Source organism: Plodia interpunctella, chromosome 18 (genome assembly GCF_027563975.2).
Source record: "Plodia interpunctella isolate USDA-ARS_2022_Savannah chromosome 18, ilPloInte3.2, whole genome shotgun sequence".
NCBI lineage: Eukaryota > Metazoa > Arthropoda > Insecta > Lepidoptera > Pyralidae > Plodia > Plodia interpunctella.
The window spans coordinates 7,155,663-7,167,632 of record NC_071311.1 but is presented as its reverse complement, the minus strand read 5'-3'; the positions used below and the strand labels follow the sequence as shown (position 1 = coordinate 7,167,632).

The following is an 11,970-nucleotide window of genomic DNA, read 5'->3' as shown; positions in this document are numbered from 1 at the left end:
GCCTCTTTTGATTATTTGGGTTTCTAATATCCGTAGTCTTGGACTCCCTATCCTTATGGGCTCCAGTTATACATTCGCTGGCTCCATTTTGGTGGCAATGTCCAAAATAATGCAAATCGTGAATCTAGAATTCTTCGAGCTACTTGTTCTTAAAATCTATCAAACGTTGGTTCAGTTGGTTCAAAATATTTCTATTTTGAACCCTAAACCAAACAATTTCTCCCGCCAAAACGATAACAGCTGTCACCATGCCGACGCACAGCGCCACTAGCGCCATCGAAAACTCGCGGATGGAGACGGAAATTAACTTGTTGTTGGCGTTCCGCACGCATTGGGGCTTCGGCTCGTCCCATACCGTGCGGAGCCGGTGTAGCAGGCCCGCTTCGAACATTTTTCGGATGCTGCAAGGAAAAAAAATGTCTTAAACCAGACTACAGCCGTATTATGTTAGCTCAGTAGCGCAGTTTTGATAATTTTGGAGATAAAATTAAAATACATTTAATAAGCAACGGCCTATATACTTTAATTTCTATTTGCCTTAAGTAGGCATCTTTGCGTGGCGATGACGATTGACAACAAGAACAATTGAAATCATGTCTTCCCAAAAATTGGCTACCTATTGGCAATGCCTTTATCTGCCATCAGATCAGCCTACATTCGGGCTGAAACACCTGAGTTTAAGCATTCAAGACAAATGAGCATACACGTATGAACCATTGTTTCCGGGGAAACACCACAGTCGCATGTGTTTTCGAGTTACAAGTTAAGTCTTAATAAACAATAGTTTCCAGTGGCGTCCCCTGGGGTACTGGAAGTATGATTAAATCTGTGCCAAGAGTATGTTCCTCATGTGCCTTGGGTCTAAAATGAGTATTTTGGAGGAAATGAAAATTAGCCAAGTGATAATGTTGAATTAAACAAACCCGTAAGCAATATGTTGTTTATACGGCGACCGCTTCGGCATAATGACAGCCATCTTCTGCGGGGCATACATCGGTATCTCGTGTGCTTCGCAAATCTCGCGCTCTGAGAATGTCTTCCTCATGATCCGGTAGGCCACAACACTGTCGACGTGGAAGGCGTACCCGCCGCGCCTCACCAGCGCCATGCCGACTTCGGGCGTGTGGAAATTACCTTCTGTCATTATTTTCCGTTGGTATATTTCAATGGCTGAGGGGTCTGTTGTGCGCTGAAAATGTATGCTGTATAAGTGCATAATTATTTTTAACTGAGTCTGTGCTGTATATTTACATATTTTAAAATCAATATGCACGCTATCTAGCTAGCGAATCTTTGCTCTGTCTATTCCGTGTGAGATAAAGACGTGATAAAGTATTTTTTTCGACGTGATAGGTACACTATTTTGAAATGATTCTGATTCTGTATAATTTAAATATATATAAGTATATATAAAAGGTGATGCCTACAAGGTTCTGTTTGGTTGGCTTTATGTAAATTAATTTTGAAGTGGATGCCGTGCCTCATTAAAGAAGACTTACTGAATTATAGATAGCGGATTGTGTGGTCCATTTCAAAATATTAGAAGAAGATAGCGTATAGAATAGTGTACCTTGAAGAACTCTTTGACATAGACGACATCCTCGGCGCCAGCTCTCAGACCGCTGCGGGTCAGATCCGCCAGGGTACGAATATTTTTCGGCGGCTCCTGCAGCAACGTGGAGACCACTGCCGCATTGTAGTACTGATACAAGGTCACAGAGCATACGAACGTCGTTAGGACTAGAATCTTCACAGGAGCTGATTTGTGGTTGATTGACATTCCTGCAATGATGCATATAAAAAGTTGTTCCTGTGTCTTGGGATAATTCAAACGTTGGGTATCCTTCTATATTCCGCAGACAAACCATAGACATTTATTTATTTCTTCATCTTATTACTACCATTACAGTTACAAACTATTGCGATAGTGCAGCCTTAATGCCAGGTCCCAAATCACATGGCGCAAACTGTAACTGTTTTTGTGTATAACAGCTAAGTATTCGTTGAAGACAGATCAATAGAATTGAGAAACCAAGTATCATTCAGAAATATAGAATTATTCCTAAGGTAAATCAATTTTCACATGTGCGAGCGAAATGAACTTTCCAAATGTGAATGTAAGGAATATTTAAACCAAGCGAACGAATGCTCATTATATCCCCACTCTCTGGCGGTCCAACCAATGGATGGCCATAGCTCGTAGCCACCATTTACATGTAGCGTAAGGTTAGAATGAGCATTCGCTCGCTTGGTGTCAATACTTTACCCTGTTGACAATTCGCACTCCAAGTGAAAAGCCAAGCTAAGCTGATAGAAGAGTCACTGTTCCCGCGAAACCGCTTTAGTGTGAACGCCATGCAAGACGACGTAACGACAAACATGGCAAAAATGCAATACCATACATCTGCAGTCAGAGGGCGTGTGTAGATGGAGAAGTAGCTGCCTGGATGCTTTGGGTGGCGGAAGATGAAGCATTGCCTGAAAAATTATAATATTTTGTCGGTAATGTCGTCGTCGCAATATATGCCGAATCCAAAGTTGGCGAACTATTCACGGATAGTGTGGAGCTGGCATATGATGGCGGTTTTCTCTTGAATAAGTTATTGTAAAGAATTGTTCCATCCCACTACTGGCCAAAGGCCTTCCCCCCTCCTCCCCTTTCATAACTTATTCGAATTTTTCTAAAAATATTACCTAGTCGGCCACGTTTCCACTACGTAGTCGAGCAATTCCGCCCTGTCGCTCCTGAAGAATAATGTGCTGCCTCCGACATCTGCATCGCCGCGTTGTAAGGCTCCAACCATTCCATCAAAACTACCGTTGCGAATATATCCCCACGAATTAACTCGTATCAGTTCGTAGCTGAAAATGTATCCAAATGATGAAGATTCTATAAATGCGAAAATCTGTCACACTTTCACAGTTAAACCGCTAAACCGATTTGACGAAATTTGGGATAAATGTAGCCCGAGGACAACAGCTAGTTCATTATACTTCTAAATATACCTATGATTAACTTTCATCCTTTACCTGTAATTAAACATATCTTGTAAGTAGAGTAGAACAGAATAAAATTTAAACTTATTTACTGAATCTATATGAGGTTTTTTTCCAGCCAAATAATCATCGAAAGTTTCATTTTCAATTCTTTCAGGAATAACAATAGGGCATTTCATAGTGAACCCAGACAAATCCCATCTGTCCGTTTTATTAATTTGCAGTCCTGAATCCCAAAACCCAACATTGTTTATTCGAAATGACTGTACATTCAACCCAGTTTTATAGATTTCAAAAAGTTCATAATTACTATCATTTTTATATGCAATAGTGACATCTGAATTTAGTAGTATTTCAAAATTTAACATTTTCTCAATTGTATTGTTAAAATCATCTGTAAAAATCAGCCATATAAATTGTGGTTGAAACATGAATGGTTCAAATTGAGTGAATGCCTTATCCCATCCATCACATGATGTATTCAATAAAAGTCCAACTTTATTGGCATGTAAACAGAGAGAATCATTTCTATTTAAAGCCCTTGATGAAGAGTAAAAATAATACTTAGAAAGTTCTATCTGCATGTTGATTATGATCTCAGATTGATAACAATCGAATAAAATTATATCGTTTGCACTTTTCCATTTGAAAAAATCTATAACTAAAGGCAAAAATTTAATCAGGAATGCACTATAATCCATGTTGGTACGAAATGAAACTAAAAAGAAATAAAATCCACCATTTATTTGTGATTGGCAACTGACAAGAAAATTGGTATAAGTAAACAGAAAATTAGCTCTATTACTGTCAGCAACTAATCCATAAAAAAATAAACAACAATGTTGACAACAAAATTGCAGTCATTTCTTGCATAGAAAGTAACAGAAACCTCTGAATAAATTATACACACCTCTTTGAACTAATAAACAGTAAAAACATCTTGGAAGGGAAATTCTGCTTTGTCAGGTACAAGAAGATCTGCTAAAAAGCAAACAGTGCCTGCTGTCCCTTCATAAAGACTTTCCGGATTGTCTGGAAGCCTAGCATCTCTTAGAAAATCATCTGACATCATAAAATCAGCAAACAGCTTGGCCTTAATCAAATATTTCTCATCTCCAGTCAGCCTGTGAAGCAGTAGAAATACGTAACCATTCCCGGCTACTCCATGGCAAATACCTGGACCTTTACGCAGCAAACCCTTTTGCCAGACTAAATCACCAGCTTTGATGCAAGCATTCATAAATCTTTTATCCTTAAACATTAAATAAGCCTTGGCCATGAGATAAATAGTGCCAGGAGCCCCGTGGCACCAATGAACTAATTTGTGGTCACTTTGACCAATCTCATCCATACAGCATGGCCAATTGCCATCCTCAGTCTGCAGGGAGACTATAAAATTCAGAGTGGCTCTTACATCATTTAATGCTTGAACATTATGTTCAAGGTAACCCGGCACATTCATAAGCATTTGCAATATGAAACTGATGCCATGAGCTGCTCCAAGATATTCTGTATTGTAGTAGTGATACATCAGAGGACAAGGACTCTTGTGCTTAGCTGAATATTCCCTTCCTGATGCTATTATCATATCACAAATTTTGTACAGCTCCTCTTTAGATAACACCTGTGCCTGCAACTCACGGTTTATCCATAATGCGCCCGCAATATAACCAGCTCGACCAACGAAAAATTCATCACCTCCACATTTTAAGAATTTCGGATTCAAATAGTAATTCTGAAGCGCCCTGTACTTGGCTAAAGCATCAGGGAACTGATTACCTCCCAATTCTTTGTTCAAAACAGAGGCTAAAGCAAGAGTACCAGCATCTCCAAGTAAAAACGATGTCTTGTCCCCGGCTGAAGTTTCTAGAGCAGGCTTCAAATAATCAAGGCTTTTTTCAAAATAAACGCCTTTGAACTCGGAGAGAAATGGATTTTTTGCTAAATAATAAAACATGTACGATATTCCAGTGCAGCCAACATAAAGACCTCCGTTTACGTTCTTTCGTGAAGGTGTCAGGCGTTTAGATATACTGTTCACATGGTCAGTAATCTGAGTAAGTACCTCTTCTTTATTTATAGGACTTGCTGTGGCGATTGAGTCTTCATACGGATTAACAAAGTATCTAACCATTTTAAAAATACTTAAATTGGAGAGAGTTCGAAGACCTTTAAACAAATTTTTCAACATATAGGTGTAATCATTGAATATTATTTGAAATTAAATTTGAAAGAAATCTGCCATTGTTTTTGTTTTGTTTTCTTGACAGAGTTTACTAGGATTTCTTTCTCCTTTTTCGTTCTTCGAAATTCTTTTGTAGTATATTATAGAATTGATAACACGCTAATATGCCTTTCTGACGTTGAGTGATGCGTCATGTCATGCGACAGCATGGACCTACATGTTCCGGGGCCGCGCGCGAAGCCCAAGTAGACGTACCGAAGTACTTAGTAAATCCATGTCCCTTCTAAATCTATTGTTTTTCTATTTGAGGCATGACAAACATGGTTACTAAAGCTAAAAAAAAGAAAGGACGTTTTCCTATTTTCTGTTTTCTGACTGTATGAGCTAAGATCCTTTTTCCTTTCTATATGGATTGGTTGGAGCCATGGAATTAGTAGGCACTACGACTACGTAGTGATTGGTACTAACCAACCTGATTCCATGATTGAACCATCAAATTGAAATAGGTAGGTACCTAGCATTATTCTCCATGTATAATATATGAAAGTCAGTGGTACCCATGGAACACATACATGGAGTACATATATTATAATGGTGGTACTTACCTATGTTATGTAATGTTCTTATATCTTTGTATTGGACCCGCGTGCGGGGTTAAATCTAAACCAAACAAAAATTCCAAGTTTATTTATCTTTTTATGAAAGTATGTAATATGTAAGTATATTTTATAAATAACTCCTTACCGAAAATTGTTCGGCCATGCAAACGAAGTCGCGGGCATCATCTAGTAAATAAATAATAAAATAGATGAATTAATTATATTTAGGCAGTGTTCGGACCATACAGAGTATATGATCACTACATCGGACGAGCGTTATTATTAATACGTTCAGAATTGTCGTCTTCTTTTTATAGCCCAAACATGGTCCCAACATTAATTAGCTTTGCAATCTGAAATTTTGAGCTTTATAAGTATTGAATTACCTATATTAGTCGAATTCTAACACAACGTAGTATTCACGTTGTTCCGAACACGGCATTAAACAAAGAAAAAAAAGGTTCTTTGTAAAGTCCGCGCCACGAAAAATTGGCTACAATTGTTGAAAACACAACGTAGATAGGCTGTTATTCTTTTCAGCAGCGATAGATTTTCATTGTACCGCGTTATAATATTGCCGCGACATTTCTTTTGTGGCGCGAACTCTAGCAACTATCACAAAAGTTATAAGTAGGTATGTATACGGTATACGTTCATTAAATAATTATGAAAGTTGCAAATTGGCCGTAGCCAAGGTGGTTGACATTGTCAATACGGCAACGATCGAAAGATTATCACGAGTTTACTTGTTTCCTAGCAACGATTTTGATTTCTTTCATTCAGACACTGTCGTTGAACAAAAACTGCCTAATAAACGAATTTATTTTCATTATAAAACCAAATCCATTGTGGCCAAGTACATTTATAGTTTAAATTGGGTTTAATACCTCTATAAAATAAATAAATGAATACAAATGCCGATCACATACAACCGTGGCAATGTAAGTACTATTTCGTTGTGTAGCGGCACCAATACGAAAATATGTAAATTTTAGCTATTCTCACCGACAATGTTACCGAATATTATTGATTTGCAAAAGTTTTGTGATGACGATGTTATATATCAATTTGATTTTTGTGCGCCACTGGAAAACCATAATCTCCTGCTGCCTACCTATACCAAAGAAAATGGGTATACTTAGATAACGCACAAATGGCTCTAGTGATGTATTTTTTTTATTGATATAGATCAAGTCGATGTAAGTAAGACTCCATTAGAATCATTAAATGTATTATTTTCTTTAGTCCCCTTGATATCAGAGGTCCCAAGGGGCCATCGTTACGACTGCTGTCGATTGATCTAAATTATAATCAAAGGTAACAGTCTTGAAAATTTTACAAGTATTATTCAGGAATAAAACTTTTATAATTATTATCTAAGAATATTAAGTTATAAATTACAGATAAGAAAGATAGCATTCCGAACGAGAGGTCGTTCAGCACAATCGTTGGACACAAGTGCTCCTCCGCCAGACCCTGGCGCTGCTGGGGACAGTCGTCTTTTCTTACAAATTAAGCCGGCAATCGCTGATCCCAAAGGAACACTTACACGATCTCACACCACTTTATCCGGGTAAGACATAAGAATATAAGTCAAGGCTTTAGAAATAATTATTTTTATTTTATTTTAGGTATCTAAGAAGGTACATATTTCAGGAAGTCGGTTTTTTTGGTATACCTATAGCATGTTTTCCTTAGGGTTCTATTTGATCGGTAATAAATGTTATAAGAATTTTAATTTTATTAAAATGTATTAGCAATGATCTACTACGGAAAGAGGACGGCAGAGACGAATCAATTGATTTACAAGCAGTGGGAGAAGGGAAAGTCCAACTTTATCGTACACCACAGGAAAAAGATCGGTTACCCGATAGGATAACACTTGACAGGTGACAATAATTGTTATGTATCTCTAAAAAGTATATTACAATGACGATATATTCTAAGTTATTATTAATACAATTTCAGGCGCGGTTTGTCATCAATTCCTCATATTGTTGGTGAACCAGGTCTCCGGCTGCTCTCGCTGCAACACAACTTAATAAACAGTCTTTCAGGACTAGTGCCTCTGGATTTAAGCAAATTAGTCTTTTTAGATGTATATGATAACCAAATAGACAAAATCACTTCCTTAGAAAGATTGTTCAGCTTACGAGTGCTCTTATTAGGGAAAAATAGGTACAATATAAATAACATTTTGGTTTATTCAATTCCAAATACGAGATTTATTTAGTTTCTTATTTCGAATTACAGGATTAAAAGGATAGAAGGTCTAGCAAACCTAGTGAAATTAGAAGTTTTGGATTTACATGGAAATCGAATCACTAAAGTGTGCGGCTTGTCAAATTTGAATGACTTAAAAGTGTTAAACTTAGCTGGAAACCAATTAAAATGTATAGGTGCCACAGATTTACAGGGTTTGGTATCACTAAGAGAATTAAATTTAAAAAGGAATCGCATAAGACGTTTGCTTGGATTCCAAAATACCCCAAAGCTTCAAAAGCTGTATCTTGGTAATAATGATTTGCAAAGGTTGGTATTTTCATGAGGTTTCTACAAATTTGGAAAAAGTATTACATTAATTTTAAAAAAAGCTATTTTAAACTTAAGTGTACTTTACTTATGCCAAAACTCAGAGATACCAACGTTTTATTTAAAAGTTCTAGAATAGAATTCTGATCGAATCATTTTATTAAAAATAGCTGCGAATTTCAATCTATGTTACTATAATAACATTATTATTAAGTTTAATGCGAAGTAAAGACTTCGTTATTTTCAGTGTAGAAGACGTATCATCATTAGCTGAAGCTGCATCACTAATTGATATTTCTTTAGATGGAAACCCAGTAGCCTTGGGTGGGGACTGCACTCCTTTTCTAGTGTCATATCTACCAAATTTACTAACTTTAACCAATATGCACGTGACGGAACAAGTAAGTACCTTACTTACAGATAATTACAAGTGGAATGTCTGTTACATTACTAAGATATGCTACATTAATTTTGTGATAGGTTCGTAGAGCAGCTATGGCTTGGAGAAGTAATAAAGAAGCGGCACATGCAGCCTATTGTGCGCTTGGAGGGTCAGCGCAACAAGCAGCCCGTCGAGATCAAATCATAAATAACGCAAGGACCAATTGGGAATTACTAAGATCTGAAAATAAATGCTTTACAACCCCTACGACACCAGTAAAAAATGTTGAAATGGAAAAAGTTTTTGTTATAGAAGCTTCAGCTACTACAATGCAAAGCGCAACTCAGACGATGGATTTAGGAAACCTTCCAGATGTTGTAATATCAATGCAACAAACTGAAGTAGAAGATTCAGATACTAAAAATACTAGTGACAATAATATGAAATCAATCAATGAAAATGGGCCAGTCGCGTCTCCAATGAGAAAGCTTCAAAGAAGTGCTACTGCACGAAAAACTTCGGAAAGGCGAGTCAACTTCTCAGATAGAAGCGCTTCACAAGACACAGATGTTTCGCATTCTACATCTACTAGTAGTGACTTAAGACTACCACCCATACTGTTGCCAATAATATCAACATTAGAAAATGTTAAACTTTCTGACAGTAATGAGCCAATATTAAAAAGGTGGGAAAGTATATCCAGTGTTGACCCTATAGTTGATTCATCCTTTAGTTCCTTGCCTTCGTCTTCAAGTGATAGTGAAGAAGAAAATAAAAGACAAGTCCGACGTATGCCAACGGCTTTACGCAGGCGAGAAAATTTTAGTACCATGCGGTCTAAATCAGTATGTGATCCTGAATGTCGAAGAATCAAAACGAAAAATTCTGATTATAGTGAAAATGGCAGTAACATTTCAACGACTACACATATTGGCTCAATTGCGAATTCATCAACTTCTGGAAGCGACCATAACAGCAAGCTTTTGAGACGGGAAGGATCTATAAACAGTCGAACGAGTAACAGAAATATTAGAAGTGCAACTATAGCTCGAAGGAATGAACGTGCTTCATCAGCAAGTAGAGCTTCAACAGGTAGAGCTAAGTCGGGAAAGAGTCTAGCTAGCCTGAAATCCTCAGAACCTGTTCCGAAAACAATGCCTGTGTCAAAAGATAGGGAGCAAGGTGCATATGCTTTCGTAATATATTTGGCACTCTACCATATGCTTGACCAAATTCAAATGTTCATTATAATTCCAGGAGTGGATTACTTAGTGGAAGTATGTGACGGAGTAATTAGTGCATGGGGCGCTGGGGCTGTACGTCGGTTAGCCAGAGATTGGGACTGGGAAAGAGCGAGAACAGTTACTAAAGCCGCATTTCACTACGTACATTTCAACGCAGTTGCTCAATCTCTCCCTGAATTAAAATCCAAGTTAGTGTAATCTTTATCGTCAGCAATAGGATCTCGTTTTGAATAAAGCGTGGTTTTCATCTTTTTCCTTATATTTTCAGATTTCCAAATGTAGCACACTTATCAGTGCGCGCAACTGGTCTCCAATGGCTTGGTCAACTTCATGCTTTGGCCGAATTACGGGGGCTTTCTAGTTTAAATGTTCTCCCAGAAGGTAACCCCATACATGGGAAAATTTGGAGAGAATATGCGATATACAGACTCGCACATTGGGGTCTAAAAGAGATAAATGACGAACCGGTAATGGTATTAAATAGTCAATCACTACACTGTTTAATCTTATACTTTGCTTATTATTTTCATTTATGTACAGGTGACTGATGAGGAATTAAAATCGGCTAATGAAACATACGTCGGTTTGAGTGATATAGTGCTGAGAGCTCTTCCAGATGCACCGTTGCAACCACTGCTATCACGACTCGGCAGGAGTGGAACTAGTAGTGTCAGTGCAAAAGCATGGCTTAGAGCTGCTGACCCAGCACTAAGAGATGTTATAGCTAAAGAAGCTTTGCAATATAAGAAGGGGCATGTGTCACAAGTAAGTGCTCTAGATTTTTTCTATGACTCCAGATAAGAACTACTGCGAGAAAATACCAAAGTAGCTTATTTCAGTGATGTAGCTGAATTCAATTTTACAGGAAGATATGAGTTGGAGGGTTCGAGGTCGTGGACAGTTGTCACATGCCATCGAGTTGGCTTGTGGAGCTGCGCAAAGACTGAGATCGTTGGAAATGCAATGGCCGAATATACTTGTGGAGATGATCGAAGATATCTTGAAAGATTTCTCTAATATGGAATCACATGTAAAAGAGCAAATGGCCATGCTGACGGATTCTATGTAGATTAATTTAAACATTAAGGATATTGATTTCGCATATGTACATCGATCATTCTGTATGCAGTCATATTATTTTTACTCGTGTTTCGTGTTAAGTCAAAAAATATTAAAGCAACGCACAAGTATTGAGATATAAGTAGAACTTGTAAGGGAACTTTGTATGTAAGCATCTAAAATAAGAGCGTAAGTAATATTAATAGCACATTGAAAAATAGGTTTTTGAATTTGGCAGTAACAAATAGACGGAAGACCACATAATCCATTATGGTAAACTATCAAATAATGCTATTATTAGTGCTTACAAAAAAGAACTGAAATTATTACATTATAGTTACTATACCTAAACTTGCTCAAATGCTCAATGCTTTAAAAAATATTTAGATACCTATCATACTATCCTAATAGTTCTCCGTTTACTTTCTAATATATTGAATTTTATTATATTAAGTAGAAGACTGCCTTCTTTTTATCTGTTTCTGCATCAGCAACTTTGAAACAAATAGAAATAAAAATATTTATGATCAAATCTGTTTTTTTTCATTATTGAAAATATTCTCTCATCCGCTGTTACCATCATAACTTTTTCATTGGGACACATAATATTTCTGTAGAAATGTGGACACATTTCTCTGGTAATATTGTCCATTTATATTAAAGATTTATCCCAGCCACAATATAAACTATAGGTACCTTGGTATCTATAGTTTTTATTTAAAAACTATAGGTGTCTTGGACCTATGGTTTATTGTGACTACAGGAATGAGAAATTTACTTGTAATGTAATCTGTGGTACCTATAGTAACGAATAGAACCGTATATTTGTTACAGTCATGGATTTAGTAGGTACTTCGACGGAGGACAACCTACTCATGCCATGGTTTTTTTTTCTTTTCTTCTTTGTGGCAATCAATAGAGCTTAATAATAAATAAACAATAATGGCAATCAATAAACTTCTTCAATAGAGC

At 37.0% G+C, this 11,970-nt stretch overlaps 3 protein-coding genes across 5 annotated transcripts; 1 reads left to right on the top strand and 2 right to left on the bottom strand.

Moving 5' to 3' along the window:
- Positions 1-38: 38 nt before the first annotated feature.
- On the bottom strand, positions 39-6,466 carry LOC128677409 (ionotropic receptor 75a-like). 3 transcript variants are annotated; one of them, XM_053758215.1, is made up of 8 exons: positions 6,168-6,464; positions 5,927-5,967; positions 5,788-5,842; positions 2,695-2,862; positions 2,267-2,478; positions 1,571-1,782; positions 924-1,189; positions 39-401 (listed from the first exon to the last, which is right to left on the bottom strand). In XM_053758215.1, exons 4-8 carry the CDS (start codon positions 2,802-2,804, stop codon positions 140-142), a joined length of 1,062 nt encoding a protein of 353 aa, XP_053614190.1. In that variant the 5' UTR covers positions 2,805-2,862; positions 5,788-5,842; positions 5,927-5,967; positions 6,168-6,464; the 3' UTR covers positions 39-139. The 3 variants fall into 3 exon arrangements, with proteins under 3 accessions (XP_053614190.1, XP_053614189.1, XP_053614188.1); XM_053758214.2 differs by lacking the exon at positions 5,788-5,842 and having other exon boundaries at positions 6,168-6,466; XM_053758213.1 differs by lacking the exons at positions 5,788-5,842; positions 5,927-5,967; positions 6,168-6,464 and adding an exon at positions 3,031-3,725.
- Positions 3,727-5,369, bottom strand: LOC128677410 (uncharacterized protein). The gene has a single exon (XM_053758217.1). It carries the CDS (start codon positions 5,186-5,188, stop codon positions 3,917-3,919), a length of 1,272 nt encoding a protein of 423 aa, XP_053614192.1. The 5' UTR covers positions 5,189-5,369; the 3' UTR covers positions 3,727-3,916.
- Positions 6,467-6,571: 105 nt separating the features above from the next.
- LOC128677406 (uncharacterized protein) lies at positions 6,572-11,525 on the top strand. The gene is made up of 11 exons (XM_053758210.2): positions 6,572-6,722; positions 7,185-7,354; positions 7,539-7,670; positions 7,750-7,959; positions 8,035-8,313; positions 8,561-8,714; positions 8,794-9,877; positions 9,953-10,127; positions 10,208-10,406; positions 10,480-10,704; positions 10,805-11,525. The coding sequence occupies exons 1-11, from the start codon at positions 6,696-6,698 to the stop codon at positions 11,006-11,008; spliced, it is 2,859 nt and encodes a 952-aa protein (XP_053614185.1). The 5' UTR covers positions 6,572-6,695; the 3' UTR covers positions 11,009-11,525.
- The last annotated feature ends 445 nt before the right edge of the window (positions 11,526-11,970 follow it).

Excerpts from the sequence above, each read along its gene's own strand:
- LOC128677409 (XM_053758213.1), bottom strand. The coding sequence starts at position 3,698 with ATGGATTATAGTGCATTCCTGATTAAATTTTTGCCTTTAGTTATAGAT. Across the intron at positions 2,863-3,030 it reads CAAGATATGTTTAATTACAG|CTACGAACTGATACGAGTTA; the intron begins GTAAAGGATGAA and ends ATACATTTTCAG. Across the intron at positions 2,479-2,694 it reads GTGGAAACGTGGCCGACTAG|GCAATGCTTCATCTTCCGCC; the intron begins GTAATATTTTTA and ends ATAATTTTTCAG.
- LOC128677406 (XM_053758210.2), top strand. The coding sequence starts at position 6,696 with ATGCCGATCACATACAACCGTGGCAAT. Across the intron at positions 7,960-8,034 it reads CTCTTATTAGGGAAAAATAG|GATTAAAAGGATAGAAGGTC; the intron begins GTACAATATAAA and ends TTCGAATTACAG. Across the intron at positions 9,878-9,952 it reads GTCAAAAGATAGGGAGCAAG|GAGTGGATTACTTAGTGGAA; the intron begins GTGCATATGCTT and ends TTATAATTCCAG.
- LOC128677410 (XM_053758217.1), bottom strand. The coding sequence starts at position 5,188 with ATGTTGAAAAATTTGTTTAAAGGTCTTCGAACTCTCTCCAATTTAAGT.